The sequence below is a fragment of the Sinocyclocheilus rhinocerous genome, unplaced genomic scaffold, assembly GCF_001515625.1.
Source record: "Sinocyclocheilus rhinocerous isolate Xijiao unplaced genomic scaffold, SAMN03320098_v1.1 scaffold241, whole genome shotgun sequence".
Lineage (NCBI taxonomy): Eukaryota > Metazoa > Chordata > Actinopteri > Cypriniformes > Cyprinidae > Sinocyclocheilus > Sinocyclocheilus rhinocerous.
In genome coordinates this window covers 2358173-2376358 of record NW_015659312.1, presented here as the reverse complement: position 1 = coordinate 2376358, position 18186 = coordinate 2358173, and the positions used below count along the sequence as shown (strand labels likewise).

Here is an 18186-nt window from a genome sequence, read left to right as displayed (position 1 = left end):
AAAACAGACTCCAATAAAAATCACTTGGACCGACGTAACGCCATGTCGACATTGGTAGCCATATTTTGCTGCTTATTTCGACATCAGAGAAGTAGACATGTTCTCGCACCCATTGCCTATTAACTTTAACCATTCTATGAAACTTTCCGCAAGCCACACCAAATCACAGCGCTGGAAACGTTAAAACTGAGGTTATCGGGTCAGGTCGATGCGGTTATTCTGGTGCTCACTTTCTACAATATGCCTTGGGCAAACAAAGTTCAGTTGAAATAAACAACTGACATCAGAAGCACTTTACAGCACGTTTCAGGCTACTACTTATTGTGTGCATTCAAACACGCCCGCAACTTTAAGGCTTGTTTGCCAATTTTCCAACCGACACAAATAATTCAGCCATTCTTACCTGCCCACCAACCAACGGAAAACGCTGGGATGTAGGGTTATTGACAGCTAGAGTCCGAAATTGCGTACTTTTCCACGTGTACAGCCCACAGAAGCGTACGATTGTAATGATTCTGCCGAATTCTAAAGACAACAGCCGAAAAAAATTGGCGATCACAGGGGGATCTACGCCAAAACCCACATGATCAACTACGTCAGCAGACGTATTTGCATACGATACAAGACGCCGTTCCATCCTGACTTTGGAAATTAATTCTTAAAAGCAAAAGTTTGAAAATCGCCACTAGCAAGCGCTGACTTCGAGTGCAAGAGCAGTAGTTCACTTCGCCCTGCGCTTCCTTCTTTGAGATGATTAAACCAATGTTGTTTTGACGTCCCCTGCGTGAGTTTAGATCACAGGTCATTGAATATTAATCACTCTGGTGAAGGCCAGTGGCTGAACGGTTCTCTCTCGTTGTGTCGTCTCTCCTCCCATCCTCGCCTCTGTCCCCTCTCTCTCGCCCTCCCCCCCTCTCCTCATCCCCTCTCACGTTTTGCCTGTAGCCTTGCTATGGTTGTGCATCAAAACAACCAGGTCGACTTTTAAATTGAGACAGATTACAACTCGAAGAAACTCGTGCAAGAATATAGACGTCGCTATGGAGACCTACCTTGCGGACGTTTTCTTACCTAAGTTTGTGGCACCCCGCCATACAAGTCAAATGCTGAAACGATTAAAACTGTTAAAAGATTAAAATACACTCAAAAGCCAGGAAAAGAGTAACAGATGACACAATTATTTCTTTGGAAAATTCTAAGACGCTTGACTGTCCTTTTCAAGGCTGCGCATGCAGCAGTGGGCATGAACACTGCTGCAGACGCTTATGAATTATTCATTAATCAGGACCAAAGATCCGCCAGTGTTTGGCTATATTTACATACAAATAAGCAGCTAATGAATTATTAATAGTAATTTTCTTGATTTGTTTTTTTCTTCTTCTTCTTGTAGTTCATTTTAACTTATGGGTACATGTTTTATTCATGACTAAGGTAGCACACCTGCACATTTACTTGTCAATATATTTAACGCCATCTACAGGATATGCAATGTAACGTTTAATGAATTATTTGTAGTTCTTTCTGACAGAATGCAAATTCAAGTAGTTAGTCAAGTTTCCCATAGAAATGTAATAAAATATGAAAATAAATTCAATATATTAATGCTTTAATATTTGTATAATTATTAATATCAAAGGTTTATATATATATAATAAAGTACTAGTTTCCCCCCAAATGAAAATTCTTTCATCGTTTTCTCACTTTCTTGTTATTTCAAAGATTTTCTTTCTTCTGTGGAACACTAGAGGTAAAGTTTAGCAGAATGGTCACATTTTTTCTATATAGTGAAAGGTGAAAGATGAGACAAAACGCACTATATTCCAAGTCATCCGAATCCATGCAACAGCTTTGAGTGAGGAATAGGCCCAGATTTAAAACAACTTTTATGATGTTTTTATGATGTCTTTTGTCATTTTTGGAGCTTGGCGCTTTTATGAAACTGATGGTAGGCAAAAAATTTGAGAATTTTATACTATCCCATTAATCACACCACAAAGAGGTTGTCCTCTAATGAAATAAAGCATTAACTTTTTATTTTAGAGGCGCATATAGTCGCTCATTAGAGGTACTTATATTATGTCAGTTTTAATTTCATTGTGAAATGTAAAAAATAAAAAATTAATCCCACATGAACTTGGCTCTCATGAATGTGTATTGATTTGATAAGCTATGCAAAGTCCTGTCCCTCTGGAGACAAACTCATCGAGAACAGACTTTGCCCTACACAACTCATAACAGGAAGCAGAGGAGTGCCAACGGTAAGTGGTGGTTATAATGTGAGCAAAATTTAACAATATTGTTATGTATCATTTGTGTATTAGATAAAAATTGTAACAATTTAACATAAAGATAATTTGACATCCTAAATTAATTTTAGATCTTAAACATGTGTCATTACTATGCTATTCAAGATAAATGTGTTGTCATACAAGAAGTATTTGTCTGTGTTGATTGTGTCTATCGTAAAACATTTTAAGAGTTTGTACTATTTATTCTTGATTTCCTAAATTGTGTCTATACCTATACTTAGGTTTGTTGAGAGATACAATATGAACAGAGAGCAGCCTCCCCCTCCATACAACCCCTATTACCCTCCGCAATATCCTAATGCAACACAGGGCAACATTGGGCAGCCCACCGCTGGCATGATGCCCCCCGTTGTTGAACATGTCAATATGGGGATTCCAGACAGCGCTCCCCCTGAATACACCCTTGGATTTGAAGATGAAAACTGCTTTTCAGATGCTACCATAAGAAGAGGTCAGCTGTGCTCTCTTGAAATGACTTTAATCATTTGGTTGTGCTATTACAGTCAGAAATGTCATTTTCTGTGTTAAAACCTAATATAGTCATGTTTCTTGATGTGTGTGTGTGTTTACTACACAGCAAAAATACATGAAATATCACTAAAACATTTTCACAAATGAAATATGTTTATATGTATATATTAGGCATACAGTCGAATTTTACACAAGAGCTTATGTACTTTTAAATAGCTGTCAGCTATCAGCAATGTCATGCACATGGGAATGGTCAATGCTAAAAACTTGTTTCTTGTATTCAAATGTGCTTCATGTAGGTTTCATAAGAAAAGTGTATCTGACACTTATGGTTCAACTATTAACAACTGTTGGAATCATCTGTGCTTTTCTTTACTGGTGAGTAGACTGGTGTTTATGTTGCCACACCTACTTCAATTCATTTCGAAACACAAATGACAGATAATGAAGTGTACTTAAGTGTTACTTCATAGGCTTGAGCTTGTATACTCGTCTTTATTTTACGTCAGTTTATATATATATATATATATATACACACACACACACACACACACACTGTAGTACCGTTTGGGGTCAGTAGGATTTTTTAAATTTGTTTTTTTTAAGAAAAAAAAATAAAAAATTCAGCATGGATTAATTAAACTGACCAAAAGTGACATCTATAATGTCACAAAAGATTTGCTGTTCTTTGAACTTTTTTATGCATCAGAGAATTGTGAAATAAATGTACACACACACACACACATAGGCAGAACAGCAATTTTTAACACTGATAATAGTAAGGAATCTTTATACTGTAGATCACCAAATCAGCATATTAGAATTATTTCTGAAGAATCACGTGACACTGAAGACTGGAGCAATGGCTACTGAAAATACAGCTTTGCCTTCAGGAATAAATTACATTTTAAAATATATGTAAATAAAAAATATTTATTTTTAGATTGTAATAATATTTCACAATATTACTGTCTTTACTGTATTTTTTTATCAAATAAAAACATCAAGCATAAAAGACTTCTTTGGGAAACATAAAAAAATATTACAACCTCAAACTTTTGAACAGTAATGTGTGTACAGTATATTATTAATGCTGACATTTATGCCCTTTTCCTATAGGGAGACACTCAAGGATTGGGTGAGAGGCACATACTGGTTTACCTACACTATGATGTGAGCACTTCTCCTTTGTTCTGCATGTCTTAAATAATATGCATGTATTGCGTCCATACATTTTACAATGAATTCTTGTGTTTGTTCAAAATTCACAAGGTGTGCAACATTTGTTCTAATCATTGTGCTCATCTGTTGTGGTGACATACGTCGCAAAGTTCCCTTAAACTTCATCTTCTTAGCGCTGTTTGTAAGTAAACTACAGAGCAGCTGTATTTAATTGTGGTGAGCATTAAATGTGAAACTTTTGTAAATGTTAAGTGCTGTTTTCCCACACAGACAATCACAGAAGGCTTTCTCCTTGGATCAGTGGTAGTGTGAGTAAAAAACATCATTAAAATGCAGTAAATGCATTTCAATTACTCAAAAACTTGCTCTTCAATTATTCAGAAACTTTAGTTACACAGCCAGTGTTATAGTAAGGAATTGTTATTATTATTCAGGTACTATTCAGCAGAGGCAGTGCTCTGGGCAGTGGGTGCAACTGCTTTGGTGTCTCTTGCAATGAGTTTGTTTTCACTGCAGTCTAAAGTAAGTTACAAAATTGGCTGTATGTATTGTATTAACAAAATTTTTGTTATAAAGTAGTAAACATGCCCATGCTTGTTTTTAGTGGGACTTCACAGCTCTGTCAGGGAGCATATGGGTATTATGCTGGACGCTGTTTTCATTTGCATTACTCTGTGCAATTCTGAGATCACAGGTAAATCCTCAACTAATATTTCTTCCTCCTATTAAAAATGCTTACTTATTTATATTAATTAATCTTAACTTTTATGTTCCAAAGTATCTGTACATCCTTTACGCATCACTGGGAACTTTGATCTTCTCTATGGTAAGAACACATCTTTCTTATATTCATGCTTTATCCAATGTAGCTTTGTCGAAATTTAAATGCATAATCCTTATCTAGGAGGGCTTCCTGATACACTGTAGTACTTGTACTATTAGGCTGGCGTAGTATTAATATAATGGTCTGCCAGCAATATTTTATTGTGCTTAATAGTTCCAATTTACTGTTCTTGTCTTACTGTCTCTCACTTTCATTTTCCATTCTTAGTACCTGGTGATGGACACGCAGCTCATACTGGGCGGAAAGCACAAATACAGCATCAATCCAGAAGAGTACATCTTTGCTGCTCTGAACTTGTACCTTGATATTATCACAATTTTCTTATTATTGCTTCAATTAATTGGACTTTGTCATTGATGTGGTTATGAGCATCATGATTGCTGCCCCACTCAACACCTGTCTCATGTAGACTGTGTTTTTTGAGACACATTTTTACTCAATTTTTTCAAACATAGCTTCATTTTGTCTGCAACATAATAGAAGTTAAACTGAATTTTGCTTAATGTATGTAAATCAGGCAAAACAGCTATCAGTAAAATAGCTAAAACATTGAGGGGAAAAAAGGTGGTGCAACAATTTTCAAATCGCTAGTAAATTTCACAAATAATTACAAAGAAACAGCAAGTAACACATTGAATTTTAAGTAGAGCATATTTATAAAACATACTCAAATGATCTTTATATTTGCAATTTCAAAATGATTTTTTTCGGTGCAGTTTAATAGTAAAATATCTATTACATTAAGTGAAATAGCTAGTAAATAGATATCAGTTTTTTTTTTTTGTAGTGTAAAGTGTAAAGAACAATGTTATAAAAGTTACATGGGATATGAATATGCAGTAAGCTCTGGGTTTTTGAGACACATTTTACTAACACTGTTTAAAACATGACTCCATAGTGTCTGTAACATGTATTAAATGTCCACTGTCATGTCACTGTGCTTTAAGTTAAATCCATTAAAGTGTCTACTGTCATCCATTTTCTATGATTTTGAATAATTTGAGAACTACAACAACAATAATAATAATAATAATAATAATAATACAAATACTACTAGTACTACTAATGATGATGATGATGAAATCTACCATTCCTTAGCTAAACACACCTCCAGGCAACTGAAAAGGTAAGAAGAGTTACGCTTTTGTTATGCTAATATCTTCTGTTACTTTTATTATGCGTGCAGAAATATTGCCGGAAGTTGATTAAATCGATAAACCGACTTCGTCACAAAACAAAAGTGTCATGGCGGAGTTAAATGAAAACGCTCGTGATAAGGACAAATCGTTGGCAAAAAACAGTAGAACTGGGGACGCTGAAAACATGAAAACACAGATTCACAAGCCCTGTTCCCAGGGTAAGCAAGACACAGCCACCGCTGTTACCACCACGGAGTACTGCGAAAAATTACAGGAGTGGATGTGGCAGTACTACTACGGCTATATGAACTGGCAGAGCTGGATAGCCATGTCTGCGTTTTCCTTCCCAGCGTGTTTCCCAACACAAGGAACAAATGAAACGCCCGGGGCGACGACATGGGGCGCAGATATGTCTAACGGAGACCTTCGCAATTGGTTTAGCAGCCCGTTTGGTTTTCCTGCTGCAGCTGCGAACGCGAGCGGACAGAGTTCTCGAGCTCCCGCCAGAGCACCTGCGCAGCTGCCACAACAACTACAGCAGCAACAGCAGCCTAATGGAAATGCGCAGCAGCCAGGTAATAATATCCAATGAATAACGTCTTATATTTTTGTTGTTAATACTGCCAGGCTAGCTGTTGTATTGTGTTGATGATTACCCTAGTGATGAATCTGACATCCTCAAATGTCAGGTGACTCTGTGAGCGAGCCTTCTTGGACTTTGCGTTTAGTTTATGCATATTAGTTAGTACAGTATAATTTCGTTTTATTCATATGACCTGTATCATGTTAACTCTTGGGTCATTCTCGTTATAAAGTAAGTATTTCTGTAGCGTGGTACACCTGACTTCCAGAAATATGCTTTTGTCAAACTCAGGCACTTGAACTTCATTTATTTTGGCTTTATTATTATGTGAACATTGTCAATAAATTAACACGATGTCTAACAGAATAGAAAGTTTTATCTAACAGGATGGAGTATTTTATAGTGATATAAACCAACTAATACCACCAAACCACCCCACAATTTGCATAGAGGAGAAACAATAATGTACAGTATGTGGAAAATAATGTGTTTTTTTAACTTTAAACCGCATAAACACATTTCATTACACCAAATACACAAAATAATGTTCTTTTTAGCAGCATCATATGACCCCTTTAAATGTTTATTATAAAAGACAAACCAGGTAGAAAGTGAAATTGCAGAAATTATTGCGAATTACAACATTCACATGAAAACATGTGTTGTTTGAGACTTTGTAATTGGAGAAAGGGCAGTTGAAGAAACACCATTCTTTATAATCGCCAGTTTTATTTTAGAATGATCACTTAATTGTGAAACAAATATTATTCCCATCTTTGAAAATTTTGAGATTATTATTTTATCCTATATATTAAGACATATGATGAGACATGAAAATATATTTCATAACAAGAATGATCCACTTTACAAAAACAGTTCATGTCTATAATGTGTTTTGTCTAGGTAGGGAATATTATATTCCCTCTCCTTTCCAACGGTTCTTGGCAGAAATGGTGGATTTCTTTATTCTTTTTTTCATTAAAGCTACAATTATCCTCAGTATTGTCCACTTGAGTGGAATGAAGTAAGTCTGAAATTTTATTGTGTATATTTCCTAACATATTGCTCATGCTGTATTTCGTTAAACAAAATCATTCATTTATCTCTTTGTCAATTTTAGGGACATCTCAAAGTTTGCCATGCACTTCATTGTAGAGGAGATTGATGAGGACACATCAATGGAGGAATTGCAGAAAATGATGCTTGTGGCTCTAGTGTACAGGATATTAGTTTGCTTTTATGAGGTTAGTTCAAAGAAATGATTTAATCTGCGGAAATAATTCATGAAGACCTGTATAACTGTTTTCGATTGATTTCAGATCATATGCATTTGGGGAGCTGGTGGAGCGACACCAGGGAAGTTCCTCATTGGCTTACGAGTGGTCACATGTGACAGCTCTGTCCTGGTTCAGCCAAACCGCGTTCTTGTGGTACCAGCGACTAACGTCACGCTTTCTGCGTCAGTGCTAACATCACTCTCTGTCTTTTTTATTAAATATTTGACCTTTTTACAAAATGTAATTTTTAAACTTGTATTTTGATTTTCTTGTAGGTCAACGGTGAGAGCGTTAAACAAGAACTTCTCCATTGCTTTCTTCTTTCCGGCGTTCATCACGCTTCTTTTCTTTCAGCACAACAGGACTGTGTATGACATTGTGGCCGGCACCATTGTGGTCAAGAGAAACCGGCTTAGATGACTTTGTCATTGAAGTCAATACCGACCCGACATTGTAATGCAAAAACAAGCTCATAGACAAATGAGAGAGAACCAGCTGCAGTGACGCATACTGAACTGAACTAAAGCTATTGGCCTCTCGAAGAACTGTCACTTTAACATCTGAACACTGAATTTCCAGTAATTCTCACCCATCTTCTTTGGACACTTAGTCTTATAAGCATGAACTGCTTTCTCAGAAGTGTTTTTTAATCATCTGTGTTGACATCTTTGAATATTTTTCTTGTGCCAAAATAAGATCATTTATAAATGCGCTGCCTCACAATACTTGAACTTCCTCTGGTACATGCATTTAATCTCTATCTCTCTCTGTTAATGAATGTGGATTATTGATCAGAATATTTACTAAGAACATTCTTTGACAAATGGAATTTGAGCAGGAAGTAACATTTCTCCAAAGGCAATATAGTTTGGTTATATATCCTAATCTACTGACTGGATTTGTATTTCAGATGAATGTTTTGTACCTAATTAGCTATACTTTATGGCCTTTAAAATCTTGAAAATGCCAAGAAAATGTTTTTTTTAGCTGTTTTGCATACTGTAATTTTCACTGCATGCTTTTTTCAACTCCAAGTTCTGCACTATTATAAGCTTCTGAGTTGAGCAATTCAACTTTAAGTTGCCTCATTCTTCCTTTTGGATTGTTTAGATATGGCCAAATCAAAATAATTCAATGATGTCCCAGAGAAATCATTCTGTGATGTCTCTGTTTATAGATTGACTATTTACACCAATAACAATCCTTTGAATAGATGTGTTTATTAGAGCTGGGTAAAAAATATCGATATCTTGATTTTAATCGATTCTCATTTTTACGAAACGATATCGATTCTTAAATCCCAAGAATCGATTAGTCTAGCCTGTTTTCAGTTAATGGACGGAATGTTGAAGGGCACTTCCCATCCAATATATCGCAATAAGCATTGTGCTTTGGTACTTTTAATATGAAACAAAGTCTCAGATTTCAAATTCACATTAATACCAGTTTCAGCACAAAATAAACATCCGAAGGTAAGTTAAAAGAAAGAGTACAACTTTACAATCCGCATCCTGTCTCGTGTAATCGCTCAATAAGTGTTTCAGCCGCGCAAAGACGTCAATATTGCTTGTAAAAATGTCATGTAATGTCACCTCAGAAAAAAAACATTCGGTGACCATAAACTCATTAGTCAGCTAGAAAATTAAACTAGAGGGGGGCATTTTGCTAAATATATGCACCATATAATTTTATTATAATTTTTTTACTTTTCTTCAATGTTTAAGTTATATTTTTTATGACAGCCACCATTTAAATGTTAAAAAAACAAATAGAAGTAGAAATATGTAATAGTAACTTTTTTTTATAAAAAATTTAAGTGTAATTGAAGCAGTTATATAGCCTAAAAAATCAGTTAGTTTTAACCTTCAATATTATAGAAATGTAGTACCAACTGAGTCTCGTGTATATTTTACAGCATTTAAGATCATTTTTTTCCTTGAGAAAATTTGGCATGTGTACCTGATATATATCCAAAATAATATCGAATCGAATTGGGAGTCGAATCGAATCGTGAAATTTGTGTCAAAACCCAGCCCTAGTGTTTATACAGGGATTTACAGCACATGAAAAATGGTTTTATTTTCTGAAATTGTGCTTACATATGTAGATGCAAAGTGGGTTGCATTAGGTTCAATTCTAAATAGTTGTAACAGTCAGAATGTGGACAAAATGTGAAAAGCACTGGAAACACTTTCAACACAAAAAATATTTTTTTCATTTTTTATAGGACTGAGTAAAAATAAACTTCTGAGTGATGCAGATACATGTAAAGATAACTGATAAATTACAAAAAAGGTTATGCCTTACTAAACATTTAAAAAAAATTAAAATAAAACTCCACCAATATGGTACTGGCATATGGTGTATCTCTCTTCTTTTTTTTTTCTTTTTTTTTAAATCGGAAGACTGCTAACATTTTTCAGTTTGCTATTAAATTACATTAATTGAAGCAGGGCAGTAACCATTTGCATTGTATTGGTCTCATCCTTAAAATGAAGACAGATAATGTGTACAAAGATCGAACAGGGCAGTCTTACATGGAGGGAAGTTTTTGTTACGTCTGGCACCCCTAGCAGTTGTACTCATCAGTTGACATGAGACACCAGTAGATGGAGTGAGAGCGCTGACTTGCGATGCAAACTGCCTGTGGAAACTGAACGTGTCAAACGGTGAAGTAGGAATCGCTCATGGTGTGTATATTTAAAGACAAAATGTTTATGAAACGGATAGTTCCAGTCATGGCTTCTGGTTAGTAGCTATGAAGTGTACACTATATCACTGCACAGCTTCCATAACGTATCGTTATTTTTGTTGGATCGCAACGTTCTATTATATCAGGACCTATATCTTCTAGAATTCCACTTAAAGAGGTAGTTCTACCCATAAATGAAAATTCTGTCATCATTTATACACCTCCACGTTTTTCCAAACATGTATAAACTTCGTTTTTTCTGTTGAACTTAAAATAAGATACGTCTCTATTGTATGTATGTATGTGTATGTATATCAATGGTAACCACAACTGTTTGGTTACCGACAGTCTTCAGAATTTTTTTTTTGTGTGTGTTCCACAGAAAATGCAGGTTTGAAATGACATGAGTGTGAGTAAATGATGACAGGATTTTTCATTTTGGGTGAACTATCCCTTTTAATGGATTTGCGTAATAAAATAGTGTTTGAGAGTAAATTCGATATGGACCTGAAAACACTTTAGTTTGGTGTCCTACCCGTGAAAACCATTGGTTAATTACAGCAGTGTTGGAAAATAAATAACAGGTAGATAATCTGTTGTATATCATATTGTTTAAACTGGCCTTTCTTTCATCTTTTCCACTGAAAAGCTTTGTCGGGGCTTATGATTTCTTTGCGAGTGCATAATGAAATGTTGATTGTGTTACTGTAGGCCCTACAGTTGGCTTTCTCCAACACAGAACCTCATCGCTCACTCAGATATTTTCATTTTCTGTCTTTCTGTCTATCACTTTGAACCTGCTGCCTTGTAAAACCCTGTCACTATCAGAATGGTACCACTGATGTTGCATTGCAATTATCAGTGAGTAGTGCCCAGCCACACTCAACCTGACTTTGTTTATCTCACAAGTCAGACTGAGAATGTCTGTATGACTGTATGAACTATATAAACTATATGACGTCAGTATGGCTCTGTGTGGGGAACACCAGTCATCCTCATGCTGCTATTTTGATAGTGCTGGCTCATTATCTATAATTTGTTTAAAAAACTTAATCCCTTCTGTAGAAGGATGTCAAGCTAAAGTGTTCATCAGGTGTGTCTTGTGGTCTGTTCAAAATTCTGGCAGTGAATGTGAATGTTGGCAGGTACTATAAATGCGCATGCATGTATTCGCACTAGTGTACGTTTTTGAGATGTCTGTGTGGTCTGAAGGGCGAGAGAAAGAAAGGACACAGTCAGCCTCTAAGGCATGTTGTCAGGGGCTTCCAAACAACAAGCTGATTGGCTGATTGGACAGCATTCTGTCATTAATTGGTGATGTGTTTTACTTTCTGTAGTAATGATGTCATCGGTAGCCAATCAAAGTGCCATGGTGACTGTGATTGGTGTGATATGATTGGCTATGCAGTTGAAAATAACATGGGGTTGGGTTTCTCATCATCCAAGAATGATGTTCAGTCTGAGCTTTTGCAAAATGAGTGCTCTTCCAAATCGATGATCAAAACGACAATAGCAAGGAACAGTGCTCTCAAAACAGCAATAAAATCCTAATTGGCATTTTAGACTTCTTCGCTGTTATTCTGTCTTTATTACCCCAAGACTGCAGCATATAGTGTTGAATTGTAGCTTAATGTCGTTGTCTTATACTGTCGAGAACTGAGGGGGTTTCCTCATCGCTTGAGGCTACAACAGTGTATTTTAAAACAGAGCATCCGTATTTGGACCTTCAGAATAATAAACTAAACATAATTTTGCCATACAACATTGATGTCATTACATTCAAATGATACTGAACTCCGTATACCCCAAATGTATGTTTTTCTTCTGATCTCTTTATTTTGGGTTTATTTATTGCCAGTTGTTAGAGCCATAGAATGACTTGAGCATATAGTGAAACTAGTGAAATTACTAGTTATTTATTTGAAATAAAACTCTCAAGTGTTTATGTGTGTGTGTGTGTGTATATATATATATATATATATATATGTATATACATAAATTGCAGTCTTACTGCAGTTTACGTACTATAGAAATATATTAAAATATACAGAAAAATAGACTGTAAAATATATATATATATTCCTCAATTTGAGGCCAGACATCCTCTGAATTTAGAGCAGACTGTTTTCACAGTTCAAAAGTGCTTACCAACCTTATCAATGTCCCAGTGTCTGTCTGTAAGGTGTTTAATGTTTAACAACTCCCAAGTTTACACACTTACAGGCCTCTAACTATGTCTATGTGACTCATGGCTCTCTGGCAGATGCTTTAATTAGAGATCCAGCTGCAGCAGAATGGAGACTTCACATTATAACGGAAGGTGCTGAGATGAGAATGGATGGGGGTTCATCTCAAAGGGGACAGATTTGGCGACACCACTGTGGGAGATGCAGCAAAACTATTTTTCATTTCTATATGTTGAACTCTCTGTCTGTTATGTGATGACTTGTTTTAAACCTGTGATTAATTATTAATGAACTCATTTTCATTATTCAGTGGCAGCTGCTGGTAAATCAAAGGAGCTACGGTATAGTGAAAGATAGGTTAAAAGATTATAGGGCTACAGTGGTTGGCTAAACAACATGATCAAATGTATTTATTCAAATAGGCCATTCTACTGGAAAGTTGTGCTTGTACTGTAGGTTTGGAAAGAGTGACCACTAGATAATTTCCTTGACCTCACAGTCTTACTCATTTATGGCCCCAGTACTTTGAATGAACATTTGTTGACATGAGGCATTCTTGAATCTGGTCCCCAGTCATTCAGCTATAGTGAACTCAGTCAAGCTACACAAAAGGGAAAGTGTCTGCCTGGCAACAGTATCAGTGTTTACTAAACAAATCAAGCATGACAAATTCACAAAATCAGGAACTTGTACTGAAATAAATGTATTTCAAGGGAAAAACTGTAGAATAAAGAATTCAAGATTTTCGTATTTGGAGAGTGGCATCTTTAGAAAGAGTGGATTTCACTATGGATTTTTTATTTTATAATAAAAAATCATTGCATTTTACTAATAAGTCAGTATAACTATTAAAGTACAAAGTGTATTAAAGTACAAAGGCTTCATTTGGAATGCATTGTAGCAGTTTTTTGCCACACTCATAAGTTCATCTGGCCCGTCTTGTTTTGGCATCTCATGATTTGATTGCCATGCCATATCACATTTCAATGCGTTTTATTTTTGCACTGAAATGAAGATAGTATGAGTGAATTTAGTTTTAAAAAGCATATTTATTATAATATAGTTGGATACTATATATGCAACATTTGCTTTCTGCCCACGGCCATCAATCAAGTTTGGGCACCTCTGGAAATAATGGTGCAACACTGGAAAAGGAAAGTGGCAGGAGTAAACCACCTGTTTATCTCAGTGTTTTCATCAAGAGATAAATTAGGAAGAAACCTAATTCAAAATCATATTTGCTAGATCTTAAGATACAGTATATAAAAGCAGGAATAATTTTCATTCCAGATAATGTTTTTTATAGTGATTCAAAACATCATTCATGATGCATTGCACTGTGAAACATTATTAGACATATTCATAGCAGATTTTAAAAGTGAAATACAACTTATCTAGAAATGTACAAATGGTAGCATTTATCTTTTACTTGTTATTCATCAAGCAAAAGCAAGGAGGAAATCCATTTTCACATGGTTTGCTCTGATTCTCCATTTCATATTTCTGTGTAGGGTTAACCATTTTCCAGTACTTCTGTGGCGGAGCAGTGACAGTGATTAGAGATGGAAGATCTAGTAATGGCTTTATAATAGCTTGGTTTTATAATTGCTGTTTGTGTGTTTTCTTATGTGTCCTCTCTCTGTTAGGCAGCCAAAACCACTATTGAGGCTGTAGTGCCCCTCCTTTGTGTATTAAGTATTAAGCATTAAGCCTTTTGAGTGTCTGATACAGAGAATGTTACTGCATTCCTTACTGGAAGCCTCAGATATAGTGACCATGCAATCTGGCGTTTTACTTTTATTAAGCATTCAGCACTTTTGACCAGTGAACGTTGCCTACTCAACCCCTTGGCAATAGTTAAAGAAATCAAAGATGATGTTCTTCATGTCTGTGCTTGTAAAGTGGTTGAGCTGCTCCTTCAACCATTCTTGTCCTCGCTCCTCAAGTTGTATTCTCAGCAGAAGTGTGTAGGCCAGAGCTATTTTGGCTTAATGCTTGAAATACTGGCTCTGAAACACATGGAAAAACATTTTACTTTCAGAAAGATTTGGCTGTCTGTTATTGTGGTTCTGTTTAAGAAGTCAATGAAGTACTTGCAAACAATAGTTCATCCAAAAATGAACGTTCTGTCATCATTTACTCACCCTCACGTCGTTCCTAACTTGTATCACATTCTTTCTTCTGTGGAACACAAAAGAAAATATTTTGAAAGTAATTGGGGTCCAGTTTAAGATAGTACTAAAAATAGCTCTGTGATTGTATGAGTTCTTTGCAGTTAAACAGACTTTGTGATTCAGCTTATATGTTTTGTAATCAATTGGGCCTCGCAAACAAACAAATGTCATATGTCCTGGACATATTGTCTGTTAATCATCTAAATATGACAACTATTTATTCCACTAACTATTACAACTAACTATTTACCTTATAGAGTTCAACTTCATCTATTGTCAAATGTCCATTGATTTAAAGGTGAAACAGTAATTTTGTCTTTAATTTCTTGCTACACAGAAAATAAAGTGTTAAAAGGTATAAAACTGATTTTTTTTTAAAATTGTTCACATGCATACATAGTTACACACTGAAATAACGCATGACTCAGAGAAAAATTCTCAAGGTGGAAGCCTTGAGACACATGTAGACCCTGTCCTTGTTACCTTGGTAACACAGGTCCTTGCATAATCTTCCCACATGCTCAGAGACAGTATAGTACTTACTAAATCAAGGGGCCTTCCAGTTCGAAGTGCGTACAGATCACTCAAATGACACCAAACTGGATGCCTTCTGTTAGAAAAGTCCCTTTAAAGGGAAGTCGATTCACTCGGCGGCCATATGAGCATTCTACAAAAATAGCTCCTGTCAACTTGAATGGGGAGGGACTGAAATCTCTAAAACTGTTTGTGAAGATTGCATTTTAACAACATATTTCATAACAATGGTATCATAAATTATGCTTGTTTTGCAAACATTTTAACAAAAAGGCTGCATTTTTCAAGCTAATCTGAGTGAATTAGCCAACACTAAACATCTGGTAATGGTTTATTAAAGGGTTATTTTAACTGTAATGTTTGGACTTAAGTTTGTATCTGCTATATTACTGTCACGGAGTCACCAGCCACGCCAGATCCTGCAGCTCCACCCACTCGTTCACAATCACCAGAATTCTGATTCACCGCACCTGCCTACACTCATCAAGTCACACTTTATAATCCCTCACAGTGCACCACACCATTGTCTGGTCTTGTTGTTACCCTACACAACATACCTGGTTACCTACCGGCACTATTCATCTACGGCTGTCTTCGTCTTCATCATCATCATCATCATCATCATCAGCATCATCATCCTGTTGAGCTATCACCATTGTGGACTCTTATCTGCTTGCCAATACTCACCCATATCTCAGCTAAGTCTGCTTTGTCCATCAGTTTGTCTCATTTACTCATGTCAATAAACACCTCATCTGTGTCAGTTCCTGTCCTGTGTCCTTCTGTTTGCTGACAATTGTGCATTTGCAATTCGTATTTTATAAATATCATCTTCACTTTTATATTGTTTCTGCTGCACATGAGACATTAAACACATCTCATAACTAACTTAACAGGCTTCAAACTAGAAGTCTATAAAATCATTTAAAATTTCTTAAATCTATCTCACAAATGCTTCCAAACATGAGTGCTTCCTGGATCTCTTTCCTTGTTATACGTGAATGCCATAATCTTAGCATAATTAACGTTTTCTAAATATTACAGCCCTAAATTCTGTTAAGTTGGTTCTCTACATATCTTATGTTATATGCTTGTGTCCACTGCAAAGTCCATAAATCAGCATGAGTTCTGGTCTTGTGTTCCCCCTTGTACATGTTAGGACATGCCTCACTATCGCTAAGTCGTTTCAGCAAAGTTCAGTGTGAGGAGTGAACAGGTGTCAGTACTTCTAGCCAACAAAACAGTGATTATGAAATTTTGTGATTACATTTTTCTTCCAGGGGTTTGCAAAAGTGATTGGAAGTCTGTGAGAAGAAAGTGGACCTGATCATGGACAATTGTGAGTGCATTCCTGTCATAAATAGATAATTGCAGAGAAACTCCTGATGGTTTTACACTAGTGACTTTGAGTTGAGTTGAATGTATATCTCTTTGAACGCACCTAACTTTTCTTTATTTAGGTTTGTCTAATCAGAGTTATTCGAGTGAGAGCTAAACTAGAAAAAGAAGAAAGCAGAAGCTAAGACTGGCAACCAAGATAGAGCACCTCATAGCTCAAAGACTGTCTCTCTGCAGGGCTTTAGGGTTTAGACCAGGGGTCACCAAACTTGGTCCTGGAGGGCCGGTGTCCTGCAGAATTTAACCTGCCTGGAACACACAACACACCTGCCTGGAAGTTTCAGGTATACCCAGTAAGACCCTGATTAGCAGGTTCAGGTGTGTTTGATTAGGGATGGAGCTGAACTCTGCAGGACACCGGCCGTCCAGGACCGAGTCTGGTGACCCCTGGTTTAGACACTGACCCATCCAGAGTGAAAACAGTACAGGCATTCTCTGAGTCTGACTAACAGTCTCTGCCAAAGCTGCCTGACACTCGCTGCCTCTGACAGAGATAATAATAATGGGTAGAATTCTCTCTATTTAGCATGAAAGTCATTATTTGTGTAACTATATAAATTAATATTAAATAATATACCATTTTAATTACAGATTTTTTTTCAAAATCTTGGAGTTTGTTAAATCATTTTTATATGGTGATTTGGTGCTGAAGAATCATTTACTATTATTATCAATATGTTTTGTGGAAACTGATGTTATTTTAAATAATTTTTTGATTAATGTTCAAAAGAACAGCATTTATTTAAAATTATAATTTTTTTGTAACTTTATAAATGTCTTTACTGTCTTCCTTTTTGATCAATTTAACGTGTCCTTGCTGAATAAAAGTATAGTAATTTATTTAAAATATATATTTTACGGTACAAATGACCTATGTTACTATGGCAATTAAATTTTACATGCATCTGTTTTAAACTTTTATATTATTTATTAGTTTGTTTAAGATTCTAAGCCTTTATGTTAGAGACACCAAAAAGATTGGATTCCTCATTATGTCAAAAACAAGAAGACGACACTCTGAGACACGTCCATGTGTGGGTGAATGATTGGCCATGAGAAGTCTATGGTTAGTGAGTTTTCCAAAGACGACCTTTTTGCTTTCATATGCTATATGGTGGCTTTGTATCTGTCTGTGACTTGGCAAACACACCCAGTGCAGTAGGGATGGGCGATACCACTTATTTTGTTTTCGATACGATACCGATATTTTTCAAGGCAGTATCGTCGATATCGATACCGATACGATACTTCTGAACTAAACTTTTAAATGATGAAATTTATTAAATTATTAAATTACTAAGAGTAAAATGGGTAATGAAAACCACTTAACTTTATGTTGAAAACGCATTTTAGCCCGTTTAATCCCAAATTTTTCCCAGACATGAAAATATCCAAAT

At 35.8% G+C, this 18186-nt stretch overlaps 4 protein-coding genes across 6 annotated transcripts in view; 3 read left to right on the top strand and 1 right to left on the bottom strand.

Annotated features, from left to right (window-relative positions):
* Positions 1-761, bottom strand: part of LOC107723425 (zinc fingers and homeoboxes protein 2-like) — a 21774-nt gene extending 21013 nt beyond the window's left edge. Inside the window, exon 1 of the mRNA XM_016532019.1 lies at positions 404-761. The gene's annotated coding sequence lies outside the window, so the exon portion shown is untranslated. The remainder of the gene's footprint in view (positions 1-403) is intronic.
* A 1447-nt stretch (positions 762-2208) lies between these two features.
* On the top strand, positions 2209-13471 carry LOC107723576 (protein lifeguard 1-like). The gene is made up of 11 exons (XM_016532271.1): positions 2209-2258; positions 2531-2760; positions 3080-3158; positions 3900-3953; positions 4053-4143; positions 4233-4270; positions 4397-4484; positions 4567-4656; positions 4741-4788; positions 5014-5752; positions 13461-13471. Exons 2-10 carry the CDS (start codon positions 2550-2552, stop codon positions 5161-5163), a joined length of 849 nt encoding a protein of 282 aa, XP_016387757.1. The 5' UTR covers positions 2209-2258; positions 2531-2549; the 3' UTR covers positions 5164-5752; positions 13461-13471.
* Positions 6008-8657, top strand: LOC107723574 (protein FAM8A1-like). Of its 2 annotated transcripts, XM_016532270.1 has the most exons (6): positions 6008-6520; positions 7432-7552; positions 7649-7772; positions 7848-7987; positions 8081-8087; positions 8160-8657. In XM_016532270.1, exons 1-6 carry the CDS (start codon positions 6052-6054, stop codon positions 8223-8225), a joined length of 927 nt encoding a protein of 308 aa, XP_016387756.1. In that variant the 5' UTR covers positions 6008-6051; the 3' UTR covers positions 8226-8657. The 2 variants fall into 2 exon arrangements, with proteins under 2 accessions (XP_016387756.1, XP_016387755.1); XM_016532269.1 differs by having other exon boundaries at positions 8081-8546.
* Positions 13472-15932: 2461 nt separating the features above from the next.
* atxn1b (ataxin 1b) overlaps positions 15933-18186 on the top strand; it is a 14938-nt gene continuing 12684 nt past the window's right edge. For both annotated transcript variants that reach the window (XM_016532135.1, XM_016532133.1), the window contains exons 1-2: positions 15933-16093; positions 16672-16730. The gene's annotated coding sequence lies outside the window, so the exon portion shown is untranslated. The remainder of the gene's footprint in view (positions 16094-16671; positions 16731-18186) is intronic.